The sequence below is a fragment of the Buteo buteo genome, chromosome 9 (assembly GCF_964188355.1).
Source record: "Buteo buteo chromosome 9, bButBut1.hap1.1, whole genome shotgun sequence".
Taxonomy (NCBI): Eukaryota; Metazoa; Chordata; class Aves; order Accipitriformes; family Accipitridae; genus Buteo; species Buteo buteo.
Genome location: NC_134179.1, coordinates 24,707,814 through 24,727,052, shown reverse-complemented (window position 1 = coordinate 24,727,052; position 19,239 = coordinate 24,707,814). Strand labels below are relative to the sequence as shown.

General features: G+C 42.2%; 1 protein-coding gene across 1 annotated transcript; it reads left to right on the top strand.

Moving 5' to 3' along the window:
* The first annotated feature begins 757 nt into the window (after positions 1–757).
* Positions 758–12,833, top strand: ALDH8A1 (aldehyde dehydrogenase 8 family member A1). Its single transcript, XM_075035765.1, has 7 exons — positions 758–1,663; positions 5,784–5,931; positions 6,263–6,418; positions 7,852–8,001; positions 8,659–8,915; positions 9,720–9,881; positions 11,309–12,833. Exons 1-7 carry the CDS (start codon positions 1,526–1,528, stop codon positions 11,759–11,761), a joined length of 1,464 nt encoding a protein of 487 aa, XP_074891866.1. The 5' UTR covers positions 758–1,525; the 3' UTR covers positions 11,762–12,833.
* Positions 12,834–19,239: the final 6,406 nt, after the last annotated feature.

The window sequence follows — 19,239 nt, the reverse complement described above, 5'->3', positions numbered from 1 at the left end:
CTTGTTGGGATTCCAGAGATTCATAATGCCAAGCTCCTGCATTGAACCTGTTCCACTTGAACTTGCCTTCAAACCTTGAAAATGTTTGGGTTGCTTTTAAGTCAGGGGACAGCTGAAGTGCTACAGGCAGAAGAATGTGTCTTCAGTTTTAAAACTTCAGTAAATTCCTTGCTGTTTGTGGACAAGGAAGTGTGATACGGGATGAACCTCTGATAACCCTTCTCACACGTGGTTGCATTAAATTTTGAGACTCTGTATTCTGTCACTACAGAAAAGCTACTGCATGCTTTCCCAGTTTGTAGCTTGGGAGAGCCAGAGGTATTACCTAATCCAGTTTCAACATGACTGCACTACCTTTCGGCGCTGACTTGAACTGTGCCCAGAGGCGCCAGTTGGTTAATATATAAATGATCTGTTGTTGTGCAAGAAAAACATACCACTTCTATTTGATCCAACTATGTTTGCATATTGATCCACAAGAAATTTGATGGCTTGGCAGTGGTCTAGGGTGCAAAAACTTTCTAAACTGCTGATTGAGATATTCACAATCTCCTGGTGACAGCATACTGCTCTCCAATATGGATGTAGTGTTTTGAATATTTCTGGAGTGCAAGGAGGTGGCATGCAATCTTAGAGCAATTTGATAATCTAAGCATTCTCTCTTGGAGAAAAATGCCTTTTGCACAGCTCTTGCCAGGCAGTTTGGGTTCTTGGGAAGTGAAAGAAAAACCTAATTGTATGTAACAGGCTTCTCTATAGTAAGATGGCTTCCACTGGAATATCTATGGAAGGGAAAGCATGAAAGCTTATGTCTTGCTTCTTTTTTAAAAAACGGATTTCTGACCACATACAACAGAGTGTACTGGGTAGGATTGTGCTTCTCAACTGTTTTGAATTGAAGGGCCATTCAGCTGCTTGTATAGTTTGATGCTTGGAGATATTGGTGGAAAAAGAGAGTTTCTTATGTTTAAAATCTTTTCCTTTTGCAGAAACATTGTTTTTGGGGTTACGAGGAAAAGCGTTGATGATGACAAAGCAGTGAGTGTGAGCTGCAGACATGGTAGTCCAAGTGTCTTTTCTCTGTGTCTGCTGATGGTAAGGAGCAGGTCCCTGGCTAAATGTTTGGGTCTTGAATTATTTTGTATAGTTGTTGCAAAATGCCTTCAGACTGTAGCTTGAAAAACTGGTATAGGGAGAAGTTTCCCTGTCAAATCATTCTTTCCTCCCCTTCCTCAGTACTTTATTTCCTATAGACAGAGAGGAGCTGTTTTCTAACAACTGATCCTGCCTCCCTGTTTCAATTCCTAGAAAAGAACCAAGTGTCACAGAAATACTAATTTTTTTTCTCCCCTTTCCTCTTTTCTGCTGTTGCTGCCAGGGTTCATTCCCACTTGAGAGCGAGTGGTGCAGGGAAGACAGGGAGAGAGGGGGAGGAGTTCAGACTCGCTGTGCAAATACATACAGACCTACTAATCTAAATTGGTGCCTCATAGAAGAAAATCACAGATGAAGCAAGTGGCTAACAATGGCTCATTCAAAGGCTCTCTTAGTGCTGGAAAACTTTATAGGAGGCAAATTTGTTCCTTGTTCCTCCTACATAGACTCCTATAATCCATCCACCGGAGATGTTTATTGCAGGGTGCCAGACAGTGGCAAAGAAGAGGTGAGTGCTAACCAAATGTATAAAGAAGTGAAAACGGTAAATGCACATAACACTAAGATTTTGAGTGGGAGAGGCTGAAGGTGAGAGAACAGAAAAACAATGAAGACATTAATGCTTAAATGAATAAGTTCTTTGTTGTATTGTAGCGCTGTGTAATCTACTGCCGTGGCAGCGAATACTGTTATTTTTTTACATTTTGCTATTAGAAAGTTACAGGCTGGATCCTAGGCTGGTGTAAATCAACAAAGCTTCAGTAACTTCAGTGGAGCTCCTTCAGCTCACTTGGGAGATGTCTTGTACATAAGTTAACAATAATGCTCAGACTGGCTCTAAGTATAAACAATCTGTAAGAGGGAAAAGGGTTTATTGATCTCTTTTGTAAATAAACTTAGAGGCACTATATACAACTAAATTTCTCCTTTAGTGTCTTGATGATTTGCAGTTGTCATTTAAAAGGATTTTTGGCTTGCTTACTCTTCCCTGAAGATGGTAAAAAGCTTCCAGACCTTGTTTTGGTATTAGCAGTTAGATATTAAGAGGAGAGGATGAAGTGGTTGCAATGAATTTATGTTTCCTTATAACGTAGCCTGTCCTCTGCATCAATGTAATGTTTCCTAGTCCTGTTCTTTCTAGTGGGATGAACGTTTCCTGGTACCTTATAAATGTTCAGATATGGATAGGCAATGTGACATTCATCTGGGGAGCTGCAGTTTCATTGATGCTGCTTTATAAGGGACCTACATGTGTGCATCCAACATAGTGTTTCAGATTTACTGAAGAGAAAAATGACTGGAAAAGCTTGGATAATGCAAAGGGCTTGGTAAATATTGACAAGTACTGTACGGTATTTTCAAAACATTTTTTAAAAGAAACTGCTACTGTGTGTGGCTCTTCCCTTCACTTGTATTTCAGTCCCACTGATGTCTTTTCTCTTTGCTTCTCTCAGCAGAAACCTTTGCACTGTAATTTCAACTGGGTAAATATTTGCTGGATGCTGATGACCAAGGGTTAAAGAGTAACAGTTTGGGTTTGCTAGAATACATCTGTGTAAGTTCATTCCAACCCTAATTATGCCTGGAAAGACTTCTCTTTGATGTGCAGGTGCAAATCTTCCTGTTCATTTATTTGCAAAATCATTAAGACAAGGGAGATGTGAGAATGCCAGAACAGCCTAACAAAAGTAGGCTGCTGGCCATTCTGGAGATATAGTTCGAGTATTCTAAAGAGCAATGGGTTTTCTCGTTCAGCTTCTGAGTTAGTGGTTGTGCATAGCAGTGGGAACCCAGTTTAAACACCTGTGAAGTTGGCAAATGCTTTACTTCTGCCTTCAGACAACTACACAAGAAGGTTGGGCTCTGCAGAGTTGAATCCGCTGGTGACTGATGGAATATGCTGCAGGGGAAAATGCAATCACGAAGTACTTAGAGGGTATCTAGAGATATCAAAATAAGTATCTAGACCCAGGTCCAACAAAGAACTTGAGATGCTGGTTTCTAGCAAGGCTCAATGTCTGGCTGGATTTTTTCTTGGTTAATTTTAGTGAAAGGTTAGAAGGCAGAATGGAGGCAGACAGCAAATCTGTTGCTGACCCTGGAATTTAACACCAGGTCAGCTGCAGTGGCAGTTTGAGCCAGTTTCTGCTAAAAACACTGAATATTTTTTTTCAGGTGTTAATTTGTCCCCCCAGCTAGTTGTCTTAAATTCCAAGTAGCAGCACCAAAGCAAGCTGAACAGATGCCCTGTATCTCCAAAAGACAGGCTGGTAAGAGCTAATTAGTCCTGGAAATACCTGCTTAAAAAAATCTCTCTTCAAAGAACATTGCTGCTGCGCATCATCCCCTGGGAAAGTTAATATCATGTCCTGAGGGCAGTTTTGGGTATTTTGATACCAACCTTTTACGATACGTCTGGATCGTGTGTTCTTTCTCTGTGCCTGTCTTGTGCAGAAGAAGAAAGCAGAAGGAAGTGTTTCAGACACACGAGTTCATAGTTGAATTCTTATGTGTGTTTTCTTTGTGGCTCAGCTTTCTTTGCTGCTTATTGCTAGTCAAACTAAGTAACTGTTTAACCTTTGTACGCTTTCTTACTTCTGTACAAATCTCTCTCCTTTTTTTCCTCTTGCCTTTTTTTAGATCAATCTACTGCCACTTCATTCCTTCCTTTGCTGATTTTCTCTTTTGCTGCCTGTGAAAATGCGACATTTCCTTCTAAACCCACTGGAGGGTTAAAAATGCAGATAGCCTTAATTTCACACCAGCCCTCCCTCTCTTGAAGCACACAGCACCTTGTGGAAAGCACTGCAGAGGAGAGGACAGATGAGAAGCAGCACCACAATGGCACCTAATGACAGGAGGGTGGAAGAACAAGTTAATTAGTAAGGGTGGTATGGTTTCACAGAGGGTAAGCCTTCTCAGGGTAGCATGCCATCCACACCTGACTCACTCAAGAGGCTGCAGTTCCCCTTTCCCAGGCCTCCTTTGGCCCTACTCCAGCTGTTTGGTGGCCGACAGCCTGCTGCTGTCGGCATCTGAGCAGTAGGTTGTCACACTACAGTCGAAAGTCTGAGCTTGGCCAGTGATCCATGTGACCTTGCGTGACTTGGTTTATTCCCACCCTGGCCTCTGTACCAGTATCACTCCCACCCTCAAACTCTGGTCCTTATTTTTAGGGAGACTATAAATTTTGATCTGCATGGGGGGGGGAAGGATTTCCACCCGCTTGAACTTTTGTGCCCTCGTTAGTAAAACATCATTGGAGTGCCTGTAAAATATTTTGTGATCGTTTTTATAAAACCCATCACAATCTGAAGGAACAGATCTGGAACTCGGTTTTGTGGAATTGATGGGAAGGAGTCTTCAGTGACTGCATGGGAACCAGCAATGTGGCAACATTAGGAGAGGTCAGAATTATCTGATTAATCTTACATCAGCATCCTCCTAGTTATTGACTTGGGCAGATTTCCAAAAGCTGAAGAAATTTGTGAGCAAAAATGTTGGGAAACTAAGACAGCTTTGGCTAAACGCCCACCTTGATGCGTATGTTAGACATTGGAAGCAATTAAGAAGTGATACATAGGAAGCAAAAATTCGGAAATAGGGCAGAAAATTAAAATTTGGAAGGATGTTGGTAAACTTCTTTAGACTGCTAAACAACATTGAGAAGGAACTGCTTATAAATCAATAGATGCAGGTAACTTTCATTTAAGAGCCCAGAGGAAATGACTGATGGAAGAGAGCATGTTTTGAGGAATCTTAATCCTTTGAAGCCTACTCTGCTTCAGAAAAGTGCTGGTATTCTGCCACTGTTCAGAAAGGTCAGGCTGAAGGACTGTGCAGTAGTTATGCACATCTCAGGCAAAATACTGGCAAGACTGGTATGCACCTATATGAAATGTGTATAATGATCTTTCATATCTGTAGACTTCGTTAGGTACCTTATGAGAGAACTGACTAAACCCCCAGAGTTTTAGAAAGGAGCTAATTTTTTTTTTTTAATCTGAGGGTGTTAATGAGTTCCTAGCCATGATCAGGTAAGATTAAAAATTTTCTCTGAGTGTCTATTCTGTAAATGGATTCTTAGTCCTTGCTTGAACCAGCTGGGGGAAAGGGGAGGGGAAATTGAAGGCTAGCAGGGTGTACAGTCTGTTCCTTCCCCAACCCCTTACTTTCATCATTTCCTGGTGTGGCTGAAGTCCCGTGTTGCAAGGACTGTGGACATTTAGACTGAGGCTGCATGTGCTCTGCAAATTTGCTTGTACTTTCCCCCATGAGAAACAAGATTCTGCATGAGTTGGGCCAGTGGCACTTGCTGGCGCCAGTTGACTGGTCTGGCATTTCCTCCAGGCCTGGAGGATTGCCCACTAGTTGTGGAATGTAGAGAAAAGCAAGAGTTAAAGTGGAATAGAGTATGAAGAAAAGAAACTACCTTGAGTTATGAGATGGTGTCTTGAGAACACGAAAATGGAGAAGCTGTCAATAGTCACAACTCTTCAGAAGTGAAGTCTTCCCAATGATGTGATCTGTATTATTTGCCTCTCAAATATGAGTTAGTCTGCTGATTGTTTGATATTCTTTCTAAGGCCTTCCATTAATATTCACCATCCTTCTTTTGCTTTTTTTAGGTGGAAGCTGCTGTCAAATCTGCCAAAGCTGCCTTCCCAATTTGGTCCTCAAAAAGTCCATTGGAAAGATCTCAGATCCTGAACAAATTGGCAGACCTGATTGAACATGACCTGGAAGCATTTGCACAAGCAGAGTCAAAGGATCAGGGTAAAAACTGGAACTGTTCATCTCAAATATAGAGTGTCTTGCTGAATATTGGAACCTTGATGTGTTTGAACTTTGCACAAGTTGCTGATTTTTGATTCCTGTGGCATTATTGCTTTTCAGAATTGCTGACTTTGACTTTGGTTGTTAGATATTTGGAATGCAATACTACAGGGGAGCTGTTGTTATTGATTATGGTTGCACTGTGCCGTGGATTACCTGGGTGCAGGACAAAACACATTTCCCCAAAAACATGCAAATCAGCTTTCAGAGCAGAGTTTAAAGCACTGTTTCTGCCCATGATAACACAGCAGTATGCTTGTTTTTGTTTCAGGAAAAACTATTACATTTGCTAGAACAGTGGACATCCCTCGGGCTGCGTACAACTTCCGATTCTTTGCCTCTTCCATCCTTCATCACACAACAGAGTGCACCGAGATGGCAACCATGGGCTGCATGCACTACACCTCGAGGGCACCTGTGGGAGTTGGTATGATGCTCCTGAAATGCTGAAAAGCTTGGCAGAGTGTCTGCCTCAGTAGTGGCTCAACAAAGAAAGAAGATTTTTCAAAAGCATTTGTCGTCTCTGGATCATGTGCTAAACATGACTAGTCTGCTTAAGCATGAGCAACTTTATGTAAAATCAGTTATGCTACTTTATGTAAAATCAGTTATGCTACTTCATGGTAAAAAGAATGCTTATATGCCTTAAAAAGCCTCTGTTTTAACCTGGTAGCTCTCACCCTCAAAACCTCTTGTGTTTCGTACGTGCATGTCTGTGTGGGTAAATAAGTATTACTGCTGTGGGTCAGGGAGGCGTTTGGAACCATGCAGCAGCTACTCCTGCAGCTCCAGGGAGAGCTGGATCCTCCTCGCCTTTGGAGAAGCAGTAGTGGCTTGGAACTTCTGCTTGCAATGCAGTGACATTTCAGCCTGTGACTGGAATGCACACGGGTGGCTAAAGTGCTTTTAGCTGGGCAATTGCTGAACTCAGCCACTAGATGCTGCTGGTGCTTCAGAAATAAAGTGGCTGTGCTGACTTGAGGAGTAATGGAGTCGTGATGATTCCATTATTGGGTGTTTTATCTCAATATGTATGAATGTTCCACATTCACACTTGAATTATTTAAAAAATAAAATTGGCTAACCTAGAGGACCTATTTAAAAGTTTTTGTGAGCAGTGGAGAACATAAGTATTGCTGGTAAAATCACTCTCATAAGGAAAAGGCACTCCTTGCATCTGCTCCATCAAACAGTGAGAAATCCTGTGACTTCTGTGAGCAGTCATAGCTAACAATTACAGATTGTTTTTCACTATTTCCTCTAAATATGTAAGGTGAAAGTATTCCTAAAGGTAATTACTGGAAAAATTCTGGTCTTTCAGCAATTCATGGAAGCATCAGTTCTTACACTGATAAATTTCGCACTCATAAGTTAGGCTAAAATGTATCAGGAAAATATGCACTGTATGTTATGCACGCTCTTTTTTGTATTAAAATTGAGGGGAAAAAAAAGTTCTAAAGAGCAAAAGAAAGCAAGAGTGAGCTGAGCTAACACACATTAATTTGCTGTTGGCTAACACAGCATGTTACCACAGACCAGTTGATGTACATAGTTTTTATGGCCCACCTTGTGTCAGTGTTCCTAGAAAACACTGAAAAGCTGCTGTGAATATAAGCTTCTGCCCTGCAGAAGCAGCAAAACTTATTCAGAGAGTTCAGCTGATCACCTTTAGGATCATTTGTGCAAATCTTTTAAAATCATCTGCCTCTGAGAAATGTTTCTAGCTGTAAATTTGTTGTACAATTGTCTGGAAATAAAAGCCATAGCCAAATTCCCTTCAAAAATCTGAATTGGTGTATAACTGTTTGAGATTGTCTCCCAGCAGACTGAACTCCTGTCTTTTGTGGGTTTGCTTTGTAGCTGGTTTAATCAGTCCCTGGAATTTGCCACTATATTTGTTGACCTGGAAAATAGCTCCTGCTATCGCATGTGGAAATACTGTGGTTGCCAAGCCAAGTGAGATGACATCTGTCACAGCTTGGATGATGTGCAAACTCTTGGAGAAAGCAGGTAAGTCCCGTAGTATGCTAAGGAGGGAGAATGGGATGGGAATGCTTGCCTGTGCACCATATTTTCTGTTGCAGAAATCAGAAGGTTCTCAAAGAATTTGGGAAAGACTGTTTGCTGTAGCTGAGTGTTGCACTGGAGAACAAAAAGCTCTCCCTGTCCTCATAATATCCCATCTCCCCATGCCAGCTATTGCCCATTTTTTTTTCCACTATTTCCTCATGAAAATTCTTCCTGTGCCTCCTTTCCCTCTCCTGCACTCCATTTAGAGGTGATGTAAGTCTGTGGTGCCAGCAGAGGAACCATGAGGGCATAAGAGAGTGAGAATCAGCTCTCGGTTGCTGTGTCCTGGCTGTATTTGGTGCACTATTAAGAAAAACTGGGAGGACAACTGCTTTTTCCCTGAATGACTGAACACTGAGTCTCTGATGATGGGTGTCAGGCAAGCTTGACTGATCAGTGGAATTGGTTTTATCTCTTAACCTGTGACCCCCAGAGTTATTAAACATCATGCATTTCAGCTAGTACTTAAGTTAAGGGTTGGTCTCTGTCATGCTAGAGCTACTGGTAATTTTCTAACTTCAGAGACAAAACACAGTGAAGTGAAACTGGCAGAGCAAGGGAAAGGGTACGATGACTGCGTGCCTTTCTTCCCATCAGGAGTACCCCACGGGGTGGTGAACATCGTGTTTGGAACAGGCACCAAGGCCGGAGAAGCCCTCATCTGCCATCCTGACGTGCCTCTGATCTCCTTCACGGGAAGCACGCTGACAGCCCAGCGGATCATGGAGAAAAGCGCTCCGCACTGCAAACGGCTTTCGCTGGAACTGGGAGGCAAAAACCCCGCAATCATCTTCGATGATGCCGACTTGACGCAGTGCATCCCCACGACCCTGAGGTCCAGCTTTGCCAACCAGGTGCCTCCCACCTCTGTAGCATACAAACCCTGTGATGTGTCTGCGAGTCTGTGTGTGCACGTGCATGTACCTTTGGATGCAAATCCTAAATTGTCAAGGTCTGTTTCAAGATTCTCTGTTGTAGGCAAACTGTAAATAGAAAAATACGAAAAAAATTTCATCATTCCACAAGCAGGGAAACAAAATTATAAAGGATTCGTCCTAGTACTCTCCATCAGAAAATAACAAGGTGCCATTATCCCTTTCAAAATAGTTATATTGCTTATCCTTCCAGAAAGCAGCTGTTTTAAATCCAACCCTGCAAGTAAGTGGGAAGCTTGCTGATTTTCTGGAATTAAATTAGGAGACTCGCCCCAAAATTCTATCAATGTTCCTCTTCCCTCATCACCACCCTTAGGAGAGATCACCAAAGCCATGAAGCTGTATCAGGGCAAATGTTCAGAAAAATAGCTTGGTATCAGAAAGGGATTATCAGGAAATGAAGACAGAGATGATTCAGAATTGGAAATCACTTTTCCTATGAAAAATGTTGGAGAAGACAACATGCAATTAATGAAAAATCAAATTTATTTGCATTAGTAAGTGACTGTGCCATCCTGTTATTGCTGTTTTGTCTTTTTCTTTTCTTTTCCTTTTTAATCTGGGAAAAATCCTACTTTGTAGTGTTGGTGAATGTAGTTTGCACTCCTGAGGATGCAGGGATGCAAGCCTCGTTCTGGGATGTGACTCTTATTAATGCTCATCAATAGTACAACGTAATCTGAACTAATACTGTTGTTTTTCTTGTTTGTTTCTTTTTGGTAGGGTGAGATCTGTCTCTGCACCTCCAGGATCTTTGTTCAGAGGGGCATATACAGTGAGTTTTTGAAGAGGTTTGTGGCAGAAGCTAAGAAGTGGAAGGTTGGGAACCCCTCAGATCCTACAGTCGACGTGGGAGCACTAATAAGTAAAGAGCATCTAGAAAAGGTGATGTTATGTGGAGTTTACATGGTCTCGTCTCATCTCATCTTTTAGAGGGCTATGAAAGGTGATTTCAGAGGTGTATGGAAAGGACCATGTCCTCTCCAAGATTAGCTCTGAGGGATGATGATTCAAAGCCATTATTATGAGGTATCTTTTTGTTAAGGTTTCTGTGGCCTGGGAGCACGTGATTACTCCAGAAAAATCAACTCCATGGGGTAAATAACTTCAAATGACAAATAATATTTTTTTCCCATTTGAAGTGAAATAATTCAAATCGTGTAAATCTAAATCCTGAATTTATCCTAAGCAATCCTAGAGTTCAGCAATATTTTCATGGATTTTTAATATTGCATTTGCTGAGATCACTTATTTGCCTAATAAGGCAAGGTTAACAAGGTAAAAGTTTTATTTTTATATCACTCTTTGACAAATTCTGGGGAGTACAAGACCGGTTTGCTAGGACTGCTTGCAGTAATTTGAATTGGATATATGCAGAGGGAAGCTGAGATGGTGCACAGTTAAACATAGTCTGCTTTAGTGGCTTATATGAAATGAATTTTTGTGGTGTCAGAGTTCAGGAGAGCAGATGCTCACGTCCCAAAACTATCTGACACAATCAGCATAAGCAAGAAGCAGACTGAGAGAGAAAGCCAAACCTTTGTCGTGCTCCCTGACGCCTCAGCAGTTTCCCCAGGCCTGTTCAGAAGTAGAGCGGCAGAAGCACCCACTTCCCAAGGTCTGAGGTCTGTGGCACCACAGAGGACTTCTCAGTCTAACCTACCAAGGTGGTTAAAAGAAGAAAAAGAGAAAGAAGGCCTGGTGGTATCTCTGTGGTGTTTCTACAGGGAGAGAAACCAGGCAATGATTTCAGAACAGCAGAAGTAGACCTATAGCATGTCCTATGTGTTCAAGGTAGCATATGATAGCAGCAGCCATGGAAACAGCTTTAATTATTTATTGATGAGATTTTCTGCAGCATTCATGGCTTTGTCATCCTAGTGGCATGTAAACATTTAACAAGCCTGCCTGTGAGGTAGGAAAATATTACTGATCCCTTCGAGTAAATAAGTGAACCGTGGCATGGAATATGTGGCAAACTGCCCAAGGTCCTGGAAGAAGACAAGGGAGGCTCTGGAACCACTTGTGTTTTCACCAGGGGCCCTACCCTTTTGAGAATACTTAGTGAGAAGGGCCACTGGTGTTGCCTGGAGAGAGAAAGATTGTTTTACAGCAAGAAATACCCAGCCTTACTTTTACAGAAACATAACAACAAAAGCTAGGGAATGACCTCTGTTGTTGGGAGGGAAGTAAAGGCAGTGTGATCCAGTTGGAGATATTCGGGGGCTCCTGTTGATGTGCCCAGACCAGAGAGGTTGGACCCTCAGGATTTGGTGTCCTTTAGCAGTGACGTTTTCCTGCTGCTTCCCCAGGTAAGGAGCTATGTGAAGAAAGCCCAAGCTGAAGGAGCCAGAGTCCTCTGCGGAGAGGGAGTGGATTCCTTGGCTCTCCCAACTGGCAACCAGAAAGGCTATTTCATGTTGCCCACAGTTATTGCCGAAGTCAAGGACGAATCTTGTTGCATGCAAGAAGAGATCTTTGGTCCTGTGACATGTGTGGTAGCATTTGATACAGAAGAAGAAGTGATCGAAAGAGCCAACAGTGTGAAATACGGCCTGGCAGCCACTGTGTGGTCCAGCAATGTGGGACGCGTTCATCGGGTGGCACAAAGGCTACAGGCTGGATTGGTGTGGACCAACTGCTGGCTTGTTAGAGATCTGAACTTGCCGTTTGGTGGGATGAAAGCCTCAGGCATAGGAAGAGAGGGAGCAAAGGATTCCTACGAGTTCTTCACTGAAGTCAAAACTATCACAATAAAGCACTGACATATGTCAACAGAAGTATTTTAGGGTAAAATAAATGACAGTAATTTGTCTTACTGTAAATGGCTTTCTGGAACACAGGCTGCTGTTGTGGCTGTCTTTTTCTTGAACTTTGGTCAAGTAATATCAATGCAGCTGAAAATAGTCATCCCAAATGCTAATGTTGAGTTCAGCCTTTCATGTTAAATGAGAAGATCAGTGTGGACTCCACAACCATCCCAGCCCAAGCCACATGACTTGCTTATCTTATGGATCCTAAAGCTTTTTGAGTATTCCCATCTCAAAAAATCTGTCCCTCCAAGGCAGATTGTGGAAAGGATGATGTATGACCGTACCTGTGGTTGGTGAATTACCTTGAGGGACAAAGTGGCAAGCACGTTTTCAGGCTTATACTATAATAGGAATCAGCCTGTTTCCACTACAAGCAGTATGTTCCACGTACCAATCTGTATTGCACTTCACTGATATCAGACAAGGACTAGTGCTACAGCACACTAAATGCCTAAAGTGGTACCTTTAATCTATTAAGTGGTATTAAATCATACGGTTATGAAATTCTCATGATACACAGAGACAATAAACATTTTAGTTGTAACCTGTTTTACGGTATGCAGCTGAATCATCCTAACACTTGTTCTCTAACTATTTTGAAATTACAGCCTTTTGTCACTTCTAGGCCTCAGTGATGGTGTTTTTCACATGCCTGCACAAAGATTTGGCTACATCACAGACAGTGTCATTCTTCTAATAAAGACTGGAAGTGACTCCTAAGAGAACTAACTGTTGGAAATCCTTGTCACCAAAAATCCTTGTCACCAAAATGTAATACCACTGGCAACTCTCCCTCATTCATTTACAGAGCTTTTTTTTTTTTTTTTTTTTTTATTTGGGTATCTCACAAACTTGTTCACATTCCACAAAAAGAGAAATAAAGTTGGATACACATTTCTTCCCCTCTGAGATGGCTATGTTGCTACTGAATTTTTTACAGCAGTCCTTCATGATTTGTTTTTCAAGCTTTGAGCTGAATTCCACAGTAAACAAAGCTGCACGGAATTTCATGAATGCCTGTATTCTGAGAAGAGCTAATGAGTCATTGGGATATTTTTCAGGGCTGTTGGGAGAAAAAAGCACCTCTAAAATACAAAAAAACTGATGGAAAAATTATTACTGATGAGATGTGAAAGAATGGAGTAGCAAATTGCTCCTCTGCACACTGAAAAGAAAACACACAGATTTGGGGTTGATAGAAAATGCAATTTTATTTTTTGTACAGTTTATGACATTTTTAGAGGTGTGCAGCTATCATATGCAGGGCTGTAATATCTTGTAAAACTGGTGTAGAGAGTCTAGAGGAGTCTCTAGGCCTTGAATACTAATCCATACCTTTATTTTGATATTTCTGATTAAGACAGGTTTTTGGCGTAGTGTGCCTTTCAAGAGCATATTTTCCAAAGAGGATTTATTTTTTCTTTCCAGAGTTTGGCCAAGCTAGTGCTGGGACTTGCACTTTTCTTAGTAAAAATAAAAATGCCATCAGGGTGTTTTAAATTATGGCTGCAGAAAGGCAGTCTTTTCTCTCTAAGTGCTTTTTGGTGAGAGGAGTCGCTGGAATAAATAGTGATGGTGGTGGTGTCCTTGTCTTGTGTGAATCATGCCAGGGACTACTCTAGAGGTCTTAAGAGTAGGGGGATGGATCCCACCTCCCCCCTTCCAGATGTCACTTCAGAGTGAGTCGCTAACCAGGAGCATTTGATATCTGTGTCCTGAGTTGGCTACGAAGCTGATTTTCTCTTTCAGAAAACTTACTGAAAATAACTTGCTCCCCAGAGCTAAGGCCCGAGTGTGTGATGAACCTTGAAATCTCTGGATCCAACGTGGTTGCAGGGCAGACCTACCAGGCAGGCTGGGAACGTGGTCATCTGATGGATTTGCAACAAGTAACCCCAACTGGAGATAAGTTAAGGAAATACATAAAAATGATAGGCTCAGTGAATGGATGTATTCTGAAGCAGCACATTTTATTTTAAAACTCTGCCTAGGTCTATTGGTGACCATGTGGTGGCAGCAGAACACCTGCTTTGTTTTATTTATCCCCCACTCGTTTTGCTGGGAAGGGAATGAACAGCTACCTCAGTGCAGGTTTTATTCTGCCAACTATTTTATTTATTTTTTTTTCAAATCCTGTTTGGAAGAGCAAAAGAATCCGAAAGGTGTGAAACGCTTCATTAGTTCGGGGGGCAGGCATTTTCAGCAAAAGCAGATGGGATGTTATACAGTTAGTAGATTTGGATGGGTTCTTTCCCCCACCTGGATCTTGTCTAGGTTCAGTTTCAATGAGCTGAATTTTCTTTCAGGTGTTGATTTTCGCTTGCTGTTAGATGTGATGGGAGATTTCTGTATGTATTTCATGTACAGGAGATAAAGGCCTGTGCGTCACCTATGTGTTTCTGGTCCAAGATATCTGAGGTGTTTTGTAGAGAGGTGAAGTAGTAGGTGGGGAGGGGACAGAGCCCTGCAGGACCCCCAGGTGAGGGGTATGGAGATGACGGCTCCGTGTCCAGCATGGCTCTGAGGCTTTCTCAGAGGTGAACTCCTGGGGTGCCCCATTCAGTCACCCCTGTGTCCAGCACCTCAGAGAGGTAAGAGAGGTCCGCTGGTGCTAATGGTGATGCTTACTTTTGGGCAGGAGGGACAGCCCATGTGAAGATACAAAATACTGTCCCTCTCTGCATTTCCCACCTGTAATGGAGTCTTTCCTTCTCTAGTTAAGGTGCAGTTGAAGTGCCTTGCTCATTCTGCTATTTCTTGCCCTTTTAGATGAGTACAGATTCATGTATGTATGTATACACATGGGTAGCTAGGTGGGTGTTACCTGGTGGGGAGTTTCTTTTCCTGCCTGTACTAATGGGTAACTCTTGCATTTCACACACCCTCCTCCAGCCTCGCTAGCCCACCGGAGAGCTGCTGGTGCTCGTGGCTGTGAAGTGGGTGACATGAGAGAGGCTACCTGCTTGTACCACGGGCTGTCGGTGGGGACGCTGAATTCTCCTACATCCCAAATGCTATGAACTTTCCCATATTTTCTTTACTCAGACTGACTTCTAGTATAGTGAGGTGTGTGGATAGGTGTCTCCCATCTTACAGATGAAGTAGTCCAAGAACTTCTTCCTGCAGATGATGAAGGTGTCTGTTGCAGCTGCTTTGTTTCTGGACTTTCTGTTCTTGGTCCCAGTGTGCAGCAAAGAGGATATCCTGGAGGATGAGGCAGGCTGATCCAAGGCATCAGGCTGATGGCTTTCATGGAGCTCTCCGGCCTACGCGACCTGGAATTTTCCAACCTGGCAGCAAAGCGTTTTTTTTTTGTAGACTGCCCTGGCTTGTGCGTGAAATCATGTGGCCGTTGTGAGGATTTGTTTAATTACTGTTACGTAAAGCCCGAAGAGTTGCTCCATCTGTTAATTCTTACGGATGGAGTGAGTACAGTTCTGTTTAACACCAGAAGATTATCTCACTGGTGTGAGATGATTACTTTACATGGGTAGGTAGTAATATACTTGCCATACTTTACAGCTCTCAATTATCATAGTGTTATTTTTGTTCTATTTCAGGTCTTTTCTTAGCATGTTTATATCTGTATCCAGCTATTGTATAATGCTTGAAAGCATCTTTGCTTAGGGAGATTCTGGGCGTACTTCAGAGAGGGGACACATCAGTTCTAATGTTTATATTCAAATCAAGCTACATCCCTGTTCCCACAGTGTTTGTAACTTAGGCAAAACAAGAAGTATTTGTAAAACTCCCAGGGATGAAAACAGACTTGACTTTTTGGGTCAAAGAAAGTTTCATGCCGAATTTAACTTAAATGTGCAGAACTAGAATGTAAGCTAGGCTAGTTTTAGAACCTTAGCTTTGAATTTCCAAGCTTCAGAAAGCTATACCTTAAGATTCAGCTTCACAGGTAGAGGCTGATCTCTTATCCCTAAGATCTTCCTCTTACAACAACAAACAATAACAACAAGAACAACAAAAGAAGAAGAAGAAAAAGGGTGGTGCGATCCTGAGGGAACTGTGAGGACTTTCCTGTCAGGCTTGTCCTCAGGGTTGAGGTATAAGTTTTTGCTCAGTCTAGAGGGATGTTTGCTCAACACCTGTCTCAGCTCTAGAAGGGATGCCATCTGAAGTGTCCAAGTACTTGACTTCAAGCTTCTTATTAAGCCTATGGATTTTCTGTGCTGTGCGAGAGTGAAAAATGAAAATTGAATGAAATTTTCCTAGCCTGGAGGAAGACTTGGGTCCCACTCTCCACCCTGGTTAGTAAAGTGTGCTGTAGAAAGCTAAATGTAATGAATAGAGGAGACCTAGAACAGTTGCAGGAAATCCTGGTGACTGGGCCATTTTCTTCATTGAATTCTAGTCCCCTCCTTTCCGAGCTTTTGTTTTTGCACCTGGAGGGTGATGCTTGTACTTAGGGGGCCTCAATGCACTGGCTTTGTTGTTCTAGAATATATAAAATCCCTATTTGTAACACTTGTATTCTAGGTGAAGAGTGGTGTATAACGAGGAAAAGTGGGAAGTCCTGCAGTTTTATAACTGCGTAAACTGGAAGCATTTTAATGCTGCTGAAAGCTAGTTATGCATCCAGAAACTGTATGTGTATGATGCTGCCCTCTGAAAAGAAGCAGTTGAAGAGGATTTGGGGATCGTGAGGGAAAGCACATTCAGCATGAGGATACCAGCTCAGCCAAACGAGCCCAACAAAGTAGAACTCAGCATGAGCTATGCTACATCATTGCAATTAATAGGGGAGCCAGTGTGATCCTGAAGACAAGCAGAAGTGTGCTGAAACTGCAAATAATCTTTACCTTCGTATGTAGTTTTACTGTTGTGTTGTGCATCTATTTCTGATCTCTTTTAAAGGATGTGGAGGGAGGAAAATTATTCCCAATTTTGAAAAAAGTCCTTCTGGTATGGGACTTAGACCTTGGACCATGTGTTGCGAGTTCCTTTGGCTTCAGAAACTTGCTTTACTAAGACAACTGGTGTGTGTGCGTTCAGATGCAGGGAAGCAATTACAGGGGTCAGTGATGAGTGCTGAGGGGCAGATGCATACTACTGGGCTGGTATTTCAAGGAGCAAGTTTTGTCTTCTAAAACACAGGAGGTGGTGGAGCACACCTGACAGATATCCCCTCTGTTGAGTGATGAGTTAACCATGGCACAACCTGGCTTATGGTGTTTCCCTCTGGCACCAGGTGTCCTTAATCATCTCCTAGAAAATGCAAATGCTCCTGCAGAAGGGAGCACAAGTGTCCTGTGAATGGGGTATGGCCGGAGGTTTCAGGCATGCCCTTTATGGAAAGGGGGAGATGCGGAGTCGTGACATGCCAGGTGGATCAGGCCAAGGTGTCTCACCTGGCTGCGACCACTCAGTCTTTGTCCTGGGCTTCGAGAAGATGTGCTGGACCTCGCAGCTTGGCTCAGGTGAGGGCAGGGATGCCTGGTCCAAGGAGCCTGCTGGGACGTGAGTAGGTGAAAGACACATGCTAAACCGTAGTCAAGCCTGAGGCATAAGTACTGGGGTAACCTCACTGTAGGCATGTGTGGCCTTTGTGCAGTTATGTGTAAGATGAAATAAGAACATTTCCCTGTGCATGAGAGGTGTTGTGGGCTGCTCAGATACAATAGTGATGGGGCCTCTCTAAATCCCCAAAAGAGCAAAAGGCTTCTTTCAGAGTAATGCTAATGAGAGCTATCTCCTGGCTTCAGAGAAATGGAAGTAATTATAGGTCATTTATTGTGGAGAAGTAAGGATGCACAGTCATTCGCAGGGTGCTAAACTTGTCCAATTAACTCTGAGCTCCTGAAATAATAAAGAAAAGATTATGCTATCATTTTAGCAATTGAATTTTCTCCTCCTTTGGGAACAGTGCCTATTAAAGCGAGGGTTTACCCTCGGTTACAGAGAGATTTCTTGTTTTTCTTCAAGTTTGGCTGACCCAATACAAAAGTCAGGCAAAAGTCACATTTTCTATAGCTGTAAAATAACATTTTCAAGGGTTGATTTAAAAAAAAAAAAGTAAATAAAAGGAACATTTCCTAATCTTGCCTTAATTTTTAAAAATTTGTTTACACTTAATTTGGCTTGAGTGAATTAACTGTGTTTACCTGCTGAAAATGCAAACTTTTGTCCTCAGGAGGAATGCCAAAGAGTTTGTTGGTGGAAATAGAATGGGATTCTGTTTGGGATTCTTGTGCTAAAATATCCATGTTTTCACATGAGTACTTGTTAGCTGAAAATAGGTAAATTCAGTCCTGCTTAATGGCTGTATTTCATTTACCCTTTTCCAAGAAGACACTGGAGCCAGTTTTCCATGTAGAGGACATTAGAAGTTTGATTAGGAAATTACCTCCTTCCTGTGCTGTTTTGCTCCCAGATCTGCACTAAGCTTTTTGAGGATGGAAATGATACTTTTGTAGCCTACAATTATATTCCTACAGTTAATAATTTTTTTTTTCAGAGCTATCAGTTTTGCCTCTTCAAATGCACCATGTGGAGGGTTTTTTTGATCATCAAATGTGTCTCTGGACTTTGTGGGTTTGACTCATATGGGACAGGGGTGAAAAGCAGCATCCTGCAACAGCCACGTGCACAAGAGTTTGTTGGAGATTTGAGGAGAAATTTGCTGTTACAGTGCTGTGAGATTCTTCTAGATCAGTTGGCCCCTGCTAGGAGCTTCAGGCTGCTTCCTCTGTTGGTGATATGTTTTGAAACCTTTGCTTTGTGTTTAAAAAATATGTGTATGTGTGTATGTGCAAAACTATTCAGATATATAGTTTCCATAGTGTGGTGCTCCAGTAAGAAGGGCAAGCTGAGCTATTGTTCCATGTGCTTCCAAAGAAAATCTTACTCTGATCTGAGACCTTACCTTCCTGCTCAGTTTCTTTCCATAAGCAGCCTAAAAGAAAAACAGTTTTTCAGATTCCTGAGCTCTTTATAGTACAACCTGCTCTGTATTTGTAGTGCTTAACACCATAGACTCATCTAAATAATAAAGTTCCCTTATTTTAAGAACAAGGGTCCAAGGGAGGTCACATTCTTCTCAGCTGATCCAAATCAATGTCTACTTTTCGTCATCAGCTGATGGTTTGGTCCTGGTTTTGCTGTCATCCTGCTTAGGACTCGCTTTTCCTTTCCTCCCAGGGTCTGATCCATACCACTTTTTCCCAGTGGGGTTAGAACATTGTTTACCAAAGCACCTTGCGCTTCTTTGCCTGAGAGATGTGGCTTTTTGCCACTGGGGGAGGAAAGTCATTCCTTCAGTCATTCTTCCTGAGGTTTGGCTAGGTTATTGCAGTTTATGGAATGTGGATGTGAAGACAATAATGTTCTTTCCAAGGACAAAATTCAGCAAGAGGTGCGTTTCTGTCTGATCTTTAAATATGCTTCATCTTTCTTTCCTTCCTCCCTCATTAATATTT